General features: G+C 35.8%; 1 protein-coding gene across 3 annotated transcripts in view; it reads left to right on the top strand.

Annotated features, from left to right (window-relative positions):
• ELOVL7 (ELOVL fatty acid elongase 7) overlaps nucleotides 1-20,021 on the top strand; it is a 77,532-nt gene extending 57,511 nt beyond the window's left edge. For all 3 annotated transcript variants that reach the window (XM_021701862.2, XM_021701861.1, XM_044916813.1), the window contains 6 exons: nucleotides 3,584-3,774; nucleotides 7,550-7,630; nucleotides 8,527-8,583; nucleotides 10,962-11,067; nucleotides 15,572-15,708; nucleotides 17,598-20,021. In XM_021701862.2, coding sequence (XP_021557537.1) covers nucleotides 3,584-3,774; nucleotides 7,550-7,630; nucleotides 8,527-8,583; nucleotides 10,962-11,067; nucleotides 15,572-15,708; nucleotides 17,598-17,807 — 782 coding nt within the window. In that variant the 3' untranslated portion in view covers nucleotides 17,808-20,021. The remainder of the gene's footprint in view (nucleotides 1-3,583; nucleotides 3,775-7,549; nucleotides 7,631-8,526; nucleotides 8,584-10,961; nucleotides 11,068-15,571; nucleotides 15,709-17,597) is intronic.
• Nucleotides 20,022-20,240: the final 219 nt, after the last annotated feature.

The following is a 20,240-nucleotide window of genomic DNA, read 5'->3' as shown; positions in this document are numbered from 1 at the left end:
GTCTCCATAGACATGTTTTAGACGTAGGCCCAATGTAAGATGTTTGAAAACCTAAGCCATCTCTCCCTGACCAGTGTTGCTCCATATCCTGCATTCCTAGTCTCAGTGATAGTACAATTATCTAAACAAAAATCTCAGTTTTTCCTTAACTTCCACCTGTTCCTCATTCTCTGTGTTTAAGCATTTACAAAATTTTATGTTCTCTGCCTCCTTACTGTATCTCAAAATGATCAGATCCTATTTATCTTCATCACTACCTGATTTTTAAATGTTAATTCCAGTATAATTAACATATAGTGTTATATTAGCGTCAGGTGTACAATATAGTGACTCAACAATTCTATACATTACTCAGTGCTCGTAATAAGTATACTCTGAATCCCCTATCACTACCTAATTTTTAATGGCTTAACTTAAAGATTTGTTTCAGCAGAGAGCTCTTTCCCAAACTCTGTTCCACAGTGTATTCTACACAATATCAGTCTGAGGAATGGCCAAATAAGTTTGAGGAATGTTGCATACCACCATTCTCATCTTGGCAATTCACAATGAACACGAAGCACGAAAATCCTGCAGAAAAACAGTTTGCTTGTTTAGCATTCTCATTAGTCTCACCCTACTTTTTCTGTGGACAAATTTTAAATGTCTTGCTTCCACTGTATAGATTGGGCCAAGCTTGTATAGGATATGAGGTAAGGAACATGCTCATTTTTCTTCCAAATATTCATTTTTCCTATCAACATTTGTTGAATAATCTCTCCTTTCCTTGCTTGTTTATGGGTCTTCCTTTATCATATATTAAATTCCTAAATATCTTGGGGTCTGTTTTAGAGCTGACTTTTGGCTTTTTTATTTATTTTTTCAAGATCTGCAACAAATAATACCTTATATGTTAAAAAAAAAAAAAAGTAGGAAGGGAAAAATGAAGGGGAGGAAATTGGAGGGGGAGACGAACCATGAGAGATTATGGACTCTGAGAAGCAAACTGAGGGTTCTAGAGGGGAGGGGAGTGGGGGGATGGGTTAGCCTAGTGATGGCTATTAAAGAGGGCAGGTATTGAATGGAACACTGGGTGTTATACGCAAATAATGAATCATGGACCACTACATCAAAAACTTATGATGTATGGTGATTAACATAACATAATAAAATTTAAAAAATTAAATAAATTACATTAAAATTTAAAAAAAGGATAGGACATCTCTTGGTATTTTGATGGAAACCGATCTGTATATAGAATACATCATCTTTCATAGCTAAAGCCATGCCTTAGTATACCCGAGTATCAGATATGAGCTCTGCAGCAATAAAATTGAGGCCAAGTGAGTCCTCAACCATGAAGTCTGTTGAAGAAATTTTTGCACTGGGTAGGAAGTCAGACTTGAGGGGTATTCAGAGTGTTTTGGTAATTGGCTACACCATTAGCAGTTTAAATGAGCAAGGGCTGTATTCTTCCCACCCTTCTTTTCCAATCGACAAAAGTGATGGTGTTTAGCAACATAAGGTTAGTCAAGGCTCAGTTTTCAGTCAGATATACTTAGAAACCTGTTCATACTTGTCTTCCTTTGTAATGCTCTGGTTTCAGGAGACAATTTAGTAAAATTACACCTGAACTACTTAAGATTATAGAATTAATCATATCTTGTTTTTTTATTGTGTCATTCTTTATTTTAATAATATTTTCAGGGGTGGCACAGTCGGTTGAGCATCCGACTCTTGGTTTTGGCCCAGGTCATTATGTCAGGCTCATGAGATCGAGCCCCGTGTGGGGCTCCACACGCTCAGCACGAAGTCTGCTTCAGATTCTCTCTCCCTCTGCCTCTCCCCGCTCGTGCTCGCTCACTCTCTGTCTCTCTCAAATAAATAAATCTTTAAAAAATATTTCAGACATTAAAACATAGCCATAATATTATAATCACACCATAATAAAACATCATCATCAAGAATTTAACCAGTATTCATATTTTCCAAGTATCTCATAAGAGTATTTTTAACTGCTAGTTTCATCATTTTTTAATATTTAAGGCATTAAAATAATTATTCAAATGATTTATCCTTAATAATAGCCCATGTCAGAAATAATAATAACAATTTCGACTTTATCTTTTTTCCTTTTCTACTTGAACAACATTCTAAGTATATTAAGAATACTTAGATTACATCAATTTTTCTATAAGTCTCTATACACATGGATCCTTTTTTTGTGGTCAAGTGGTCTTAAGAGTCTTCTGGGATAAGTCTGACATTTTTCCATTTTGAGATTTGTTGCTTCTTTCATCATGCTTATAGAATTTTTGTTTATCTTTGCAATACAAGAATTTTACCTACATACAGCTAGATTTGCTTATTCATTAGTATTTACTTCCTGATACATGATAAGTACTTTGATATAAAGATTTAGTTTTGATTTTCATTTTTCAGAAAAAAATTTTATGATCTATTTGAATATTTTTCTGTTTTTCTCTTCTATTTTACTTCTGTTCAGGAATACCCATTATATTTGCAAGTCCCCTGTTTATTTGGCATATATATTTTTTTCTCAAATACTTTTTTAAAGAATTCATTATTGAAGAATAATTAACATACAGTATTATATTAGCTTTAGGGGTACAAGATATTGTTTTAGCAATTCTATACATTACTCAACACTCACCATGATAAGTGTCACCATACAGTATTATTACAGCATTATTGACTATATACCCTATTCTGTACTTTTCATTTCCAAGTCACATTTTATCTTGAGTTGCAATTTTTAATTGATATAATTGGAATGAGCAGTGACCAGTGAATTTCTTTTTACATGGTTGTGAGGCTAATTCAGTTTTTTGTTGTTGTTATTGTTTTGTTGTGCTCACGTTGATTAGCCTATTTTGGACACCTAGAACCCATACTTTAGGTAGATGATGCTATGGTCCCTTTCAGTTCTATGATTCTGTGACACAGTATATATGGAAATGTCCTAGTTTCCTTGGGGGAAAGCAAACACAGACATATTTTTTATATAAAAGAATATCTGGATAGAGAAACTCTAAAATGTTACTGGTGGTTATAGATGCGTGGTGGAACTTTGCTAGGTGTCTTCTGTTCCCCAGATCCATTCTGCACCCTGTGCCAGACCCTGGGGAATGACCAATATAGACTGTAACTGTGGGCTTTCTCCCCTACCCTCTGGTTTCTGATTGGGTTCAGCCAATGGAGAGTCATAGGAGATTGGAGAGAGAGTGGGGGGTGGTACTGAGATATTGATTACCCAGCCATTTACTTCCAGAATTGCCTTGTGCTGGCCCAGTCCCTCCACAGAAGGTCACAGTTCCTCTCCAAGAGGGCTTCTCCATTTGACTCCTGGGTTCTAGTAACCGCTACGTCCCTGTGTCCTTTGAGGCCTGTGGTGATAAGAGTCCCACTCTTCCTAGCCCCATCACTGACCATGGTGATTTCCCTTTATCCTTCCCAAAGATAGTAGATCATTGACTGAATAGTCTGCTGTCAACATTAGGATCTAGGTGCTTGCTTAAAGAAATGCTGGTTGCTGTCAGTTATTTCTTGGCTAAATGGATGTGCACTTACTTTTTGTTTTTAGATCCAAGAGTTGAAGACTGGTTCCTCATGTCCTCACCTCTGCCACAAACGATCATCCTGGGACTCTATGTCTATTTTGTCACTTCTCTAGGACCAAAGCTCATGGAGAATCGAAAGCCTTTTGAACTCAAGAAAGTGATGATAACATACAATTTTTCCATAGTTCTTTTTTCTGTGTATATGTGTTATGAGGCAAGTGTCTTCAGTATTCCTAATGGGAGAATTTTGCCTGAATCTTCCTGTTTTTCTGTCATTATGTTTCTTGTTATGATTATAATGGTAACACTGAGATTTAAGGAATTTTAGAAATTTAGCTAAAATTCTTGCCAAAAAATTGTTATATATGGACCTGATATTGAACTATCTAGAGGATCTCAGTATAGTCTACCTCACAAGTAGTGAGAAAAATTAACATTAAGTCCAGGAACTTGCACACAGCTAATCTTAATAGATGATTGAATGAATCTGTGTTAGTTTTAAGGCAACTCATACATGGAGAAATTAAGTAACTTACTCAAAGTAACATAGCTGGTTATGGGAGGACTGATATTTGAATCCAGGTCTGTCTGACATTGGGAGCTCATCTTGACTCTGTAATGAGTTATTATCATCATGGTAGGAACCTTGGATGAGCTGTAAGATGGTAGACTGTTTAGGTTTGGTTTAGCTAGGCCTTGAGGGGACAGAGAATTTAGACTCATAGAAAGCAGTAGGTGAGGGAGCCTGTCCCTTGTCAGTAAGGGAGATAGGAATCTTCCAGGACCCAAGAGTAGACTCGTAGATTCTCTCTCACCCACTGTGCTGTTAACAATCTTCACCTAGCCTCACTTACCTGCTTTTCTGGGATTCCTTGCTTCTTTTCCAATATCGGCTGGCTTCCTCATCTTCTACTCCTTATTTACTTCTTTGCAGTATAGCTTGTGCTTCCTTTCTCATAACTGGAACTCTCGAGGGCCCACCATGACCCTTCTGGCCCCTCTTGACACTGTGACCTCTCTACATGCATCCCTCCAACTTGATTCCTGCTCAGATCTACCTGATTGAGTCACCTTATTCTGCTGTAACCTCATGTCTCACCGGCCCCCCCTCAAGTCTGGACTTACCTTGCTACCTTCTATTTCTTCTTTTATTACCAAAATTAACTACAAGCTATCATACTATCCCTTCTGGATCATGAGTAACTGAAAGGGAAGGAGTAACAGAGGTGGGGAGCCAAAAACAAAAAAAAATACATGCTCTTACCAAGTTATGACAGAGAGGAAATAGCCCATAGGACCATGTTAAGCGTAGACCTAGAAGCCAGGAGACTAGGGGCTAATTAGTATCAGTTATGCTACTAACCAGCTGCCTGATTTTTGAACAAGTTACTTAACCTCTCTGGGCCTTAGTTCTCCCATTTTATAGAATCAGGATTAAACCAAATTGTTTCTCACATCCCTTTACGCTCTGTGTCTGATTATGTCATTCAGTGTAATGTCCCTAAATATGTTTCTCGGGGGAATTTAATTATAGCTGGTAAATTTGGGTTCCTATTTTAGCAAATACAATGTAAAAGAAGTTGTGAAAATATCTGAATTTGGCAGTTTCTGTCTCTTATTAATCACTCATACTAGAGTTACTTATATGCCAACGTTGGGGTTGATTACCTGCCAAATATAAATTATTGCTGTTCTTCTTGATAGCCTGAAATATAGAAATGTCAAAAGCTTCATAGACTATTAGAATGTTCTTAAACTTAGTATCGGGAAAGCACTAATTTCCACTCTTTTTTTTTTAAGTTTTTATTTATTTGACAGACAGAGACACAGCAGAGAGGGAACACAAATGGGGAAGTGGGAGAGGGAGAAGCAGGGAGCCCAATGAGGGGCTCGATCCCAGGACCCTGGGATCATGACCTGAGCCTAAGGCAGACGCTTAACAACTGAGCCACCCAGGCGCCCCTCCACTATCTCTTTAAATTTACAAAGAGTTTTGGCAGCCGGTCAGCATGTCATCTCCAGGACACTGAACACATCACATGGTTTATTGGTAGAGCACAACTGCATTAGATATACAGAGGAAACACCTCCACTTATGGATGTTAGGGAAAATATGAACAAGATGAAAGGGAAGTCCATAGACTAAAGGAACCCACGGGCCTTATTGTAAAGTAACGGTTTTGAATGTGCTAGTTAATTGGCACCAGTCAGACATCAATAAAGAGAGACTCGTGAAGATCTCACAGAAGGCCATGTCACAGAGCTTCTCCTGTTCAGCTCAGTCCTCATTTGGGGTAGGGTAAAGTGGAGAACCAATCATCCCAGTTACGTAAGTGGACCTTCGGTTTTACTTGCAGCAGTCAGTAGAGGTCTGAATGGAAGAGAATAATGATGCTCACTGACAGATGAGGATTTTGTAGAATTAGCTGTTTTTCTACCACATTCCCTTGTTCCTTTGAGAAATATTTGTTGACTTGTTTTTGTAAGTCATTTTTCTTACCCATAAAATATGTCTTACACTTTCCTGAATCTTAAGATAATCTTCAAGATTTCATCATTTATCAAGTTAACAATGGGATTAAATATCTTGTGAATCAAGCTAGGAGCTAGATCAGGAAAGGATGGTGTGATTTTTGAATACCACAGTCTAAACAGTTGTTCTTTCTCTTTTGTTTCTTTTTGTTTTTCACCATCAAAATATCATTCTGATAAATCTCATAAATTTTGGCTTTTAAAAATTAATTTATGGTAAAGTTTTCATTTTAGCTTTAATAGTAATTAAAAATAGAAATTTAAAATGTGCACTAATGGCAGAAAATGATGTAACCATTATACTGAGAAAGAAGACATTCCAGGGAAGATGTTGGCATTTGTGAAAACAGGATGTCAAAGAAGAGCTGATCATATTGTCAGAACACTCAGTTAAGCTAACCATTTAATATACACATTAAATTAAAATTAGAGCCCTTAGCTTTTCATTTTCAGATACTGTTTTATTTTTTTAAATTTTTTTGGAGTTTTTATTTGAATCAGATACTGTTTTAAAAGAACTTCCCACCATCATACTAAAAGAATGTCAATATAATCTTTGAGTTAAGGTTCAGATAACAATAATAGCCTCTTTCTTGTCACCACTAGTCTAAGGTCACTTTGTGGGTGTGCTGGAATTAAGGCATGCCAGATTGCACTCTTCTTGTTAACGTTTTTGTCTCTTACTTGTCACGTGAATCCAAACTGAACTAGTCTCTGAGTCTTGTGTTTGATCAATCTTGATTTTTTTTTTTTAAAGATTTTATTTATTTATTTGACAGAGACATAGAGAGAGAGCACAGATAGAGTGGCAGGCAGAGGGAGAGGGAGAAGCAGGCTCTCCGCTGAGCAGTGAGCCCGATGCGGGGCTTGATCCCAGAGCCCTGGGATCATGACCTGAGCTGAAGGCAGACGCTTAACTGACTGAGCCACTCAGGCGCCCCTGATCAATCTTGATTTTAAAAGCCATAGACTACCACTTCACTTTACACGTACTAGCTAAGGACAGGAAAACCCAGTGTGGCAGCCACTAATAGTACAGTAAGGAATTTTGGCTTGCCCATTTATTTATTGGCTGATGGAGAAGATTAGAAATTACCAGAAAAGACTGTTTTCAGACTCTGTTATTCATGGGCATATATAGATATACATATATGTACATATACTGGCATATACCTGCCAGTATTTGCTATCTATGCAAAACACTCCCAGCGTTTCCTTCTCCGTGGACATTTGAGTCAGAACACATTTGATACAAGTAATATATAGCTGTATGATTTTGAAAACGCCTGTTGTTTTATCAAGCCGAGTTCCCAGTTATAATTGTTCTAGCCTGCCTTTTCCTCTGCACTGCATGCTGAGTCAGCTGACATTGTGGTAAAGAGACACAATCAAATGTACCATTGTTGTAGCTGTTGAGCAAATTCTTCCTTCTTTAATATACATGTGCTCTCTTACAGTTTGTGATGTCTGGCTGGGGTACAGGTTATTCATTTCGATGCGAAATTGTTGACTACTCACGGTCACCTTCAGCATTGAGGGTGAGTTTTTCTTTGGAAAAACTTGTAACTCAAATGTTAAAACTTTTAGACTCTGTTTTTTTTTTTTTTAACACTTAATGTGAACTCAGAAGAAGCAAATGACACAATTACCAAATTACATGGCCTGAGAGAAAAAAAGCTAAAAATTATCAGAAAGAATCAAAGTCAGGGGCATAGTTTTCTGTTAAATGAAAATTGGTGCTTTTATTGTTTAACTTCCTGGATTTCAAAATAAATTCATATCTGGTTCATCAAAAAATTAAAAATAGAATTACCATATGATCTGGCAATTCCATTTCTGGGTATATACCTAGAAGTAACTGAAAACAGGGACTCAAAGAGATATTTGTATACCTGTATTCACAGCAGCATTATTTGTAATAGCCAAAAAGTAGAGGAAGCCAAATGTCCATGGACAGATGAATGGGTAAAGAAAATGTGGTCTATCCATACAATGGAATATTATCAAGCCTTAGCAAGGAAGGAAATTCTGACATGTGTTGTAGCATGGATGAGCCTTGAGGACTTTATGCTAAGTGAAATCATCCGGGCACAAAAAGACGAATATTGTATGATTCTATTATGTGAGGTACCTGGAGTAGACAGATTCAGGGACAGAAAGTAAAATGGTAGTTGTCAGGGGCTGGTGGGGAAGGGAGATGAAGAGTTATTGTTTAATGGACACAGAGTCTCACTTCTGCAAGATGAAAAGAGTTCTACAGATGGATGGAGATATTGGCACAACAGTGTCGATGTACTAAATGCCACCAAACCAAACACGTAGAAATGGTTACAATGGTAAATTGGGTTATGTATATTTTGCCAAAATTAAAAAAATGAAATTTTCCTCCATATAAAAAAATAAAATAAATTTGTATCTATGTGTGTTTCTGCAGATGGCACGCACCTGCTGGCTTTATTACTTCTCCAAATTTATTGAGCTATTAGATACTGTGAGTATGTGGTCACCACATTTGGTGAATGTTTGATGTATCACTAGAAGCAAAAAACTGCTAGAGTTCAGTTGTCTGATAGCTCTGGTTATCTGTCCACTTCAGGCAGACCTCCTATTATCTTTTACCTTTTATTATCAGTAGTTTTAGAGCATAGATAGGATAAGCATTTTTTTCAGTCTTTTGCCAATGCCAAAAGGTTTTCTTATGTATCTACCACCTGGCTAAGATAAGCATGTAACTGTCGCTGCAAAACTGCATCTTTATGGAGATGGATGACAGGTGTTTGGGAAATCAAGTTCACGAAGCAAAGAGCAGAGAACATTTACTTTGGGTTCTTTCGGTATAAACCAAAGCACTATGTCAGCCATATTCCTTTAAGAGGATAAGTGCTTCAAAATTCATAAACTTACATTAGGATGTTATCCCTGGGATATTAGTAATTTAGGTAATATCAAAACTAACTCCAGCTGCCTTTCTCAAGTTTATGCTTATTAGACCTTTTCTCTTCCAACTTAAGATCCTGTTGAGGATCAACTCTGGATTTGGGTGATGGGCTCTGGGAGAAGCCAGTGTCATGGATTAGGGTCCTTGATGAGAGGAGAAAGGCGTGTACTTCTGTTTTCACAGTAGCCTAGGAAAGCTGGATATTTATCATATATTTGGGGCATGTAGGTCTCAGATATCTGGAACCAGTTCTGGGTCTAAGACAGACAAGTTTCTTCTCTCTTCAGGATACATATTACCATTACATATTACAGAATAGATATTTCTTTTCTTTCTGCTTAATTATTATTTTTTATTTAAATTCAATGAATTAATATATAATGTATTACTAGTTTCAGAGGTAGAGGTCAGTGACAGACTACATATTTCTTACAGCAAATCTCAACATGCTTCACCTTCTCAGCTGAATAATCACATACTGTTAGAATTGGAATGGGCTTTAGTGAGCATAGAATACAGTGGTTCTCAAACTTGGGCTTGCCTTAGAATCACCTAGAGGGCTTGTTAAACACACAGACACCTGGACCCCACCCCTAGAGTTTCTGATTCAGTCTGTTGGGCTCAAGAAGTTGCATTTCTTTTAAGTTCTCAGGTGATGTTATTGCTGTTGGTCCAGGGTCCACACTTGGAGACCCCTGCTGTAGTTCACTGGTTCTCAGCCATCATAGTACAGGAGCATTAACTGCATTAGAAAAACCTCCAAAACCTGGGCCCCACCTCCAGAGATTTGGTGCCAGGTGGTCTACAGTTAGAGCCTAGGCATGGCTACTTTTATAAAGCTTCTTGGACACTGTAATATGCAGCCAGGGTTGTGAACCACTGATCTGGGCCAGAGTTCTCAATCTGAAAATAAATCGAAGCCAGGAAGGTAAGTAACTCACCCAGAGGAATGCCACTACTGCTTGGGACAGGGACCCCAGAGAGTTGGTTTGGGGTTTTTTCATTACATGGTGCTGCCATCTTCCATGTGCATAAGTAAATGCATTTTAGCTTCATTGTTTCTGCTTTGCATGTTCTCATTTCCGGGTTCCATAAGGAAACTGTTGCTACCTCTATGTCCTTCCCTAAACCACGTTTCTCAAATACCATTATGGATACTTTTGTTTGTGTTGCTGTGCTTAGTCCTATATTTAGAAGTCTGACTCATCACTGGCATTCTGAATTTTGAATATTTTTTGAACACTTAATTCTGCTTTTGAAATTTTTTTGAAAAAAATTTCCCCCTGCAAAAGCCTTCTTGTTCTCCTCTTTGTTTGTCTGTAGGGTTTCTGCAAACCACAGATACATTCAGTCTGGATGGTGCCTTTGTTCCTAGGCCACTTCTTTTCTCCCATCCTATTTCTCCAAATCCCTTTGAGTTTTTCCCTTTTCATCTTTCTTTACTAATAATATGCTAACTTTTGCTTTGTTGCAAGTCCTCTTTTCAGTTTGCTTTATCCCTTATCTAAATTAGTAGGATGTCTTAGAGAGCAATATAGAATGATTTCTGTCCTAAGAATTGAGACTCTGTGCTTTCCCATATACTTCAAAATCCACATGGATGTTTTCCTGCCAGTAACGTTTCTTTCAATAGTATTTGGCTATGTTCTTCACTTTCCATTTTTGATTTTCAAATCTGCATACATTTTCTTTAACACCTTTTTATTGATTCTCCTATGACTAGTCATCATACTTAAGTTCCTTCATACTAATTAGCTTTTCAGCTGCCCCTTGGAGAATCAGCTGCTTCTATGAGCATTCTCTAAGGCAGCCCTTTTAATGCAAATTATGATGTGAAATAGTTTGTACTTTGCCAGTATTTTTGTAGATAAATCAGTAGCTCAATCATTGCATGATTTTCTATGAACTTGATTTTTTAAAAATTATTTCAGATCTTTTTTGTTCTGCGTAAGAAAAATAGCCAAGTGACTTTCCTGCATGTCTTCCATCATACCATCATGCCATGGACCTGGTGGTTTGGAGTCAAATTTGCCGCAGGTAGCCAAGGGAGAGTTGGGCTCATGTGTTATAAACTATTACATTTCTGTATGTTGTAAACACAAATTCTGTCCTTAAATGTGATTTAGAAGAAACTCAAAACATCAAAAGATGACTTTGATCGAACTTCTGACTTTCATTATTACCTGAAACATAAATGTAAGACTTTAACCTAGATCCCTTCATTCTTTAGAGACACATGACTTTTGGGTAGTCTTCTACCCATATCCTTTAGTTAGTTTGTTTGGATTTTACTCTTTTCCCATACAGTTCTATTAAATATCATTAAATAAATAAACAGTAAACAAATAAAATGGTAGAAGCCTTAGTTTTATAGAAATATAGTTAGATATCTATTCCTTAATAGGTTTCCAGAAAGTTAGAATGTTTCTCAAGTTCCAGGCTTCTTTGCATTCAAAATTCCAATAACTGATACACACCTCATCCCTTACCAACTCTTTAAAGATGTGTCAAATTGTGGTTGAAGGATATTGTTTTGATTTTTTTGAAGTTGAAACTGGTTTAAAGCAAAAGCTTGGCAAACAGCCTCTTTTGTTCCTTTGATTTGGCTTTATGCCTCTGAACATCTAGAATCAGAAAAAACAGGGTAAGTAATTTTACCCTATCATGAAGTGTTAAATAAATGATGTCCCCAAGGACATATACTTATTAGCAGACATTGGTTGGGAGATTAATTAATATGAGTTTCCTAAATTTGAGAAGTCTTTGAGTAGATCTGCAGCCCATGTTAGACAAAGCTTTAAAATTTCTGTGAAGAGCTTATTTATATTAGGCATTCTGACTTTGTAGGACAAAAAAGAGAAACCACAATTGAGAAACACTTGTTTGAGTTTTAGAGTCTCTAAGCCTGGGGAAAAATCCTCATGTCTCAGAGCATGAGAGGGCATGAATAAGCCATTGGCATGAAAGAGATACCAGAACCTAGAGGAGCCAGAAGAACTGTCCCTACCATGGCCTGTGGGCATCAGATTTTCCAGTATATGAGGTGTTTCCTTTTCCCAAATTGGCATTTGTATGTTGGACTTTTAAAAAGTAAATGTCACTGGTTTTTCTGATAATGTATGTTAATGTAAAAATGTAACTCACGTTATGATAAGATAGTCTCATCTGTGTCCATTTTACAAATCAAGGATAGCCATATTATTTAATCTCCATTATTTTACTTCTCTTTATGTGTTTATGTTTTCTCTCACATGCACATCAGTTCTCTGTATAGTGATATTCATTGACATCTTATTTGTGTTGGCCAAAAATGGGAAAATACCTAACCATCCATTAATAAAATGGTTATGAATTCTTGTGTATATATAATTGTGAAATGCAAATGATACCGATAGACATTTAGTTCGTCTTCTCTTTTAAGCAGTTTGACTCCAAAATTATCAGAAATAGGTGTCTATTCTATTTTAAAGTATGCTAGAAAAAGTTCTTTCACACTCTTATAATTTATTTATTCAGATTTCTTCTCTGAGACCAGAATATTATATCACAACACTGAAAAATAAATATAAGTAGGAAAAAGATTGGGAGGTCTTACCCCAAAATACAGTGACTTAGAGGGACTAACACAAAAAGTGCTTTATCTCTCCATCTTTATCCTTCTCTGTATTTTCTAATTTTTCTATATTGAATAGCTGTAAGTTCTATAATGGGAAAAATGAACTTTATTTGAAGAATAGAGTTGAGCACTTTTCTAATGTCTATCTTTGAGCCCATTGATAGTCTGACTTCCATTTTCAAACAAGCATTGCTTTCAATAATGAAAATTTAAACATGAAACTCCTTGGTTTTTAATGTTACCCTGTTTATGGACATCAAACACTTTGTAGCAGGTTCATTGTCCACAGCTTAATCCCTCTTCTGCTTAACAAAATGTAAATACTTTCTTCTGTCATATATTCCATGAGTTGGCATTTCCGTTAAGTCTTGCACGTGGGATCTAGTAAATACTTGTACACCTAATATTTATTTAGTGACAAGTACAGCAATAAGAGTTGAGATACTTCCAGAAATGTGGTTTGGCATTAGCTTTCATTCCTGTAATGAAACTGTCCAGTTTACACTGTTCTTTCAAAAATTTGAGCACAGCTAATCTCTATCTAGGATTTAATTTCCTGTTCGCCTGATGCACAATTCTCTGGCATAAAAAAGCATTCCAATTTTTCTTTGGAATATGATGCAAATGTTTCTCTGGCAGGTTTTTATATTCATTATGCACATACTCCCTTCCAGAGATATGGAGAATTGTGGTAATTACCCAGGTGATTCCTTTATTTTTCTAAAAAGGAATAAAATGAGATGGTACTAATTGCAATTTATTCCGAGATGTTAGCTTTGCAAAACTATTGTTGTAAAGAAGAAAGCAAGCTTAGAAAATACTTTATCAGGAAAGCCTTCCAAAGAAGATGTGAAAAGCATTACTAATTAAAATGTTCTATGAACAAACTTATTAACATATTTGAGAAAATAATAACTAGACAAAATCAGCAAGTTAATTTTATTTGATAGCTGATTTTGATTAGTAATCCTTACTAAACCCTGTTAGCTACACTAGTGCTTTGTTAAATTCCTGTCCTTAAAATCGTCATTTTAGGACATTTAAATAATGAAAGATTCTGGATGGAAAATAGTCTTCTACCAAAAAGTGGGACAGGTATCTTAGTGAGAAAGGCTCTGATGTAGTTTATTTCCTGTGTGTTTATATAATCACAAGACATAAATGGACATGAGAGGTATTTGGCTTATGTCCCTGTTAAGCAGCTTGACTCCTAAACTATCAGAAATAGACAACTAGTATATTTTTAAATCACCCTAGAAAAGCTGTTTTCACACCACTATAATTTATTTATTCAAGTTTCTTTTGGGAAAAAAGACTAATCCAAATGTAAATAATAAAAGGTGGGAGGTTGTTAATAAGCTTCATTAATTCAGTTTCTTCTGATTTGAAATTTATGATAATTAAAGAATTGGCTGCAATTTTATTTATTCTACTTAGAAAATGCATAAATGAGGCACTGGAGGAATATTTAAATTACTCAAAAATAATTATTTAAAACACGTTATTTTAAAGGAGTATTTTAGCAGTGGTAGTATCTAGAAGTATCTGGAATTTCCGCAATTATGAATGCTTATTAAAATGTAATTAGTTTCTACTATGCAACAATTTTTATTTTGCTTTAAACTTTCTGTAATACATAGTGTTTATGAATTTGGTCCCTTTTCTAATGTAATTCCACATTTTGAGGTTTCACTTTATTTCTGGAATTAAAGAATACTGGAATAAACAAAGTAGAATATTTTGGAGAAAAATTTAAATCCCAGATCAACATCACTAAGCTGAATCAGGCTATACATAAAGAATGCATCTTCTTCTAGATTGTGCCTCTTAGGAAAAATGCTAAGGAAGAGTGTTTTGGTTTTTTTCTCCTGCTATCAGCTAGTCACCTTGTTACCCCTTCCACTGTACTACAGGCCCAGCTAAAGATAATTGAAATGATCTTTGCTTCTGTTCCCCCAGGGTTCTTTGCTTCTACTCTAAACTGAATCTGATCAGTAGGAGATGTAGTGGTTAGAAGAGGAAAATCAAGATAGGAAGACACAATTGATAATAATCAAGTGGAGGCAGTAAACAAAGATGGCTTAACAATTAATAAAAGTTTATTTTGGAAGAACAATAATTGTTTTTAAATAATTAAAGCAAACTTAGCATAGCCTACTAATGAAAGCCAGTGGTTTTACTGCCAAAGTTTTATAGCACAAGAGAATGGATTGTGATGCATTCATACAGTGCAATACTATAATACTACACAGCATTAAGAAAGCAAACTACTAATATGCATAGCAACATGGACAAATCTTAAAAAAATTATGTTGATTGAAAGAAATTAGGTCCAAAAGATTATCCTGTATAATTCTATTTATATGAAGTTTAATATCAGGCAAAGCTAATAGTTGGTGATAGAAATCAGCATAAAGGTTACATTGAGAGGGGTATATTCTTGGAAGGGGGACAAAGGAACTGTACGTGGTGTTGGAAATGTTCTATATCTTGACCTTGATGGTTATGTGGGTGTATACCTATGTACACAACCATCACTTAAGATTGCATTTGTGTACTTTATATATGTGAACCCTCACTAAAAAAAATGAATTTGATTACTATTATTAAGCATATACCATTTAAAAAAATAACTCAACTTAGTTTGTTAAAGTGAATCCAAATCAAAAGACCATCTTAAGGTTAAGATATAATAATAAATAAAGGCATTGTAATTTATTTTTGAAGATGTGCATCTTACATTTTACTGAATGAATATGTTATCCAGCTCCCTCTAATTTGGTAGCTGTTTAACAAATTGATGTTGTATGTGTTTTTCTTTCTACTAAAATTAAAGAAATAGTTATTCTAAAATCTCAGTTCAGACAAAAATGAATCTCATTTTAAGGAACGTTACCCCCATTTTACAATAATTTTATTTTCCAGGTGGTTTGGGAACATTCCATGCCCTTCTGAATACAGCTGTACATGTAGTCATGTATTCCTACTATGGGCTATCTGCAATGGGACCAGCCTTCCAGAAGTATGTGTGGTGGAAAAAATATTTGACATTATTACAGCTTGTGAGTAATTAATTTTCTTTAAAACCAGATATAAAACTAAACTGGAGTCATTTCTCTTCCCTGTGAATCAGAATACTAACTAAGGAACAAAAGTTACAAAACAATAGGAATATAGAGTGTGTGGCCCCTATATTGCATCCCATCATTATCCTTTCCATGTTATTTAAACTCTTGTCAAGAACTATGTTGAAAACAAAGTTTATTTAGTAGCCAAGAGCCTCAGACCGTTAAAGCAGAATGTGTATCTTTAAGCCATCTTTATAGTATTTTATGCTTTTCTATAAAATAAATATACTTATGATCAAGATAATCTGAAATTTATTTGAACTGCAGCAGGCATAATATTAAATTAGAAGTTAGAAATTCCATATTCTAGATCTAAATGACTTTGAGGGAGGCAATGTAACTTTGAGGGCATTACGAGTCTTCCTCTATGCCTGCCTCTAAGTCTGTTTTTCCTCCAAATAGTAAACATACATGCAGATGAAAGAGGTAGGGGACGGTATATTGTATATATTGACAGAATTGACAATGCTCTAAATAACCAAGTGTAAGGAAATAATGAAATAAATTATTTTAATTCCTACTTTGCAATATTATGAAATCAAGAAAATGATTCACAGTTGCTTTCTTTTTAAGTATTTTTTTCTAATTGTAAAGTAACATATGCTCATCGCTGAGAAATTAGAACATCTAATTAAGCAAAGAGAAAGAAAAATAAGCATAATTCCACATATATGTGTATACCTGTTGCATGATTTGCATTATACTGCATTGACAATTTTGTATTGGGCTTTTTTCCCCACTTGCCTACTCTTAAATGTTGTAAAAACTTTTTAACGATGTGGCAAAATACTAAAATAGAAGAAAGAATAGATATTTATTATCTCGACCATGTTGGTTATACACAAACATGCCTGCTTCAGATATTGAAGGTGTCACTGAGGCTTCCAAAGGTGTCATCTTTGTGTCTGTAAAATGAGAGAAATAAGGGTAGCTACTGCACAGGAATGTCATAGAAGTTTCTTAAGATGATGCAAGGAAAGTTGAGGATGATCATAAAAGAAACTGTGAAAAGCTTAACTATGGTTATAACTGGAAGATTATAGGTAATTGTTATTTATTTTTACTTATGGAATTTTACTTGTCTAACATTCCCACAGAGCACATGTTGCCTTTTAATCAGGAGAAGAAAGATATGCAAAAAATCTGGACATTAGCCTGGGAAGTGTTCCTCTTAAGACTGTGTAGAATGTTCTGGAACAAAGAGCCCTTGGGCATTACAAGGAAGGTCATCAATACTGTTTTACTTCTTACAGACTCTCTGCTGCCATTGGCAGGATAGATTTTTACCCTGATATAACTGTGGGTGACAAGTGGCAGATACCAGGACTCAGGCATGCTTTGTCTCCTACAGAATTGCTAGGGCTCTAATTAAAATGTTTGTATTTCCCCAAAATTGAAATACCTTGTCTAACAACAAGACAGAATATTTGAAACTGAAACTCTTCTAGAAAATGAGGCCATAAGATAGTGGTCCCATGTGTATTTCATCAAGGCAAGGACTCAAGACAGAGACTTGCCAAGAAAACTTGCTCTGATGGTTCTTTCTCTGGGTACGAAAGGCCTGCTGCCCTGCACCGCTCCCGGGCCATTTATGAAGGGCCGCTGGAGTTGTACAGTTGGGCAGGACTGAATAGTGGATTTTGACACTGCCCCACCCACTCTCATACCCATGGAGGCTAGATTTAAAGATAAAATTCCCTACCGAACAGTAGCCTAGATGTGGTTGCAGAGTGTTTAAGCATAAGCAGCCAAAGAATGCATTAAATGATTGCTCCTTTGTGACTTCATATCTGAATAATATTTTTCATTCTTTCATCTGTTAGGCCCAGTTCATTATTGTCAGCATCCACATAGGCCAGTTCTTTTTCATGGAAGATTGCAAGTACCAGTTTCCAGTCTTTCTGTACATCATTATGAGTTATGGGTGCATCTTTCTGCTGCTCTTTCTCCATTTTTGGTACCGTGCTTACACCAAAGGCCAGAGGCTGCCCAAAACTGTGAAAAATGGAATCTGCAAAAACAAAGATCACTGAAATGCAAGCATGACATGAATCTATGAATGAGACTGGTATCTTACTTTCTTTGACAATCAAGAGCTATTTCCATGTGAAGTGCATTTTGTATATTTTTCAAAACTAAGAGCTTGTATTTTTATGATAAGTTATTGGAGCTTCTGATATTTGAGAGCCCAAAGATCCCAGATAACAGAGTCTAATTAGAGCCTAAAGCAGGAAGTTTTTCAGCTGCTTTTAAACCTACTATAAAGGTTTTATTTAATACATTTTGTTATAGTGAAAGGAGAATATGAAACAGTATAGTACTTTTCAAAGAAGTCCAGTATAGATGAAAAAATATCATGAGATATTTTGACCGTGGACAGAGATCCATGCCCTACTATAGATTCCTTCTGCCAGCTCTGAAAACCTCGAACTGAGGGTTTTGGCTTTGTTGCTTGTTGATTATATTCAGAAGACACTATATTTATTCTAAAGTTAAATGCCCATTCTAAAGAGCTAACACTGGTGAACATTAAGTGAATTTTTGATAAGTTGTCATTTAACATCACTAACAAAAATTTTTAATTGATCTCTTGTGTAGCCACCACCAGCTTTACTGATAAGACTTCCCTACAACATTTTTGTTGTATATACTATTTAAAAGTAACAATTCTTTTGGTTAGTACATTCATGCACTTGACACTAAGTTTAAGTTAATATTTTGAAAACAAGATGATTTGTTCTGTGGCTTAACAAGCACTGTGCTATTACTATTTTGCAGTTAACTTTGTATATTTCTGGAAAGAGGTGAAATTTGTCAATGGAAAAAGTACTCTGTATTTCAGTGGGAAAAATCTCTTGTCTGTTGTATTATAATGTCACTTTCTCATATTGTCGTGGCTTAAAGGATTATCTTGTTAAATATGTATTGGTTAGATATATAAATGTTCATGCAAGTACCCTTAAATCATAAGTGATTTCAGACCTCCCATTATACACAGTTTCCAGAGATGGCTTAGAGTCATTTGTGAAGCAACTGGAGGAAAATGGTGGCACAGAAATTATCCAGAGACTGTTGGGTTTTGTAGGGGTCTCTTAATAAAGAGAGAAAGAGAGAGCCTATTTAACAGTTGTTATAGATACACTGCATGGAAAGACATTTCCCAGAATTATGAATGAATTAATTAATTAATAGCCTGGATTTCTTTTTTTCAAAACTATAAACTATATAATGAAGACCTGAAATTCATTTTGCCTACTTTTGTTTTTTCACAATTACTGCTTTCTAAAATTCTCTTGTTCTCACATTTTCTTGTTGGCAAACCAAAGCTACTGGTCAATAGAGTTTTGTCCCAGAAACAATGATATTTGGACATTTCTGAATTTTTCCCTATTGCTTTTCTTTCTTGTTATATTTATACTTGATTTTGAAGGACTGCTTATGCTTATATGACTTTAAACAATCAGTACTTATGGGTCTCAGTTATGTAACACACAGTGATAGCATTGTCCATCAGAGCCTGAGTTTTTCCTCACTGTAAACTCCTGTAGTTCGATGTGTCACCCCAGACATTTAATCTATACCATGGCCTTTTCTCTCACACTTACCAGATTTATGTTACTTGCCTTTAAGTGACCTTTACTGATTTCACTTGCTTACAATATGAGAAGACAAGATTTGATAAATGGGGGAAATACCTTATTTTTCTCAAGTAAAAAAAAAAAAAAAGCAGAAAGCAGAGCTAAAAGAACAGCAGTTATAATTTATTTCTCTGAGGGCCTCAGTGTTCCTAAACTGTTTTCCTGTTTTGGCTCTTCACATCCAACCTGCACTAAAATGAGACAGTGTAGTGTGTGCTGTTACACAGTGCACAAAATTCCTGAAGACCCAAGAAGGGTAAAGACCAAAAAGAAGCACAAAGAGAAGAAGATGAAACAGGAGAGTTTGGTTTTTGCAATACTTTCTGTCTTGCATTGTACAACCTCTCCTAACCTTACTGTAGTCTTTAAAATGTCTGACTTGCCTATGAACTCACAGCAGCGCGTGATGGAACTATGCTCTAAATTATGTGAATAGAAGTGGAGAGCTGGAATGTTACATGAAAAGAAATCACAGCTAACAAAAGTATCCCCCGTGTAAACATCATTAGATCAAAATGCATATCACTGGATGTAGGATATGCATGGGACAGTATTTTATTTTTTTTTTATTTTATTTTATTTATTTTATTTTTTTTAAAGATTTTATTTATTTATTTGACAGAGACAGAGACAGCGAGAGCAGGAACACAAGCAGGGGGAGTGGGAGAGGGCGGAGCAGGCTTCCTGCTGAGCCGGGAGCCCGATGTGGGACTCGATCCCAGGACCCTGGGATCATGACCTGAGCCGAAGGCAGTCGCTTAACCAACTGAGCCACCCAGGCACCCGGGACAGTATTTTATTAAAAGGCTCTGTGGGTCACATAGAGTT

This window comes from Neomonachus schauinslandi, chromosome 7, assembly GCF_002201575.2.
Source record: "Neomonachus schauinslandi chromosome 7, ASM220157v2, whole genome shotgun sequence".
In the NCBI taxonomy this organism is placed as follows: Eukaryota; Metazoa; Chordata; class Mammalia; order Carnivora; family Phocidae; genus Neomonachus; species Neomonachus schauinslandi.
Note: the sequence above shows the minus strand (reverse complement) of the source record. Positions and strands in the feature narration are given on the sequence as shown.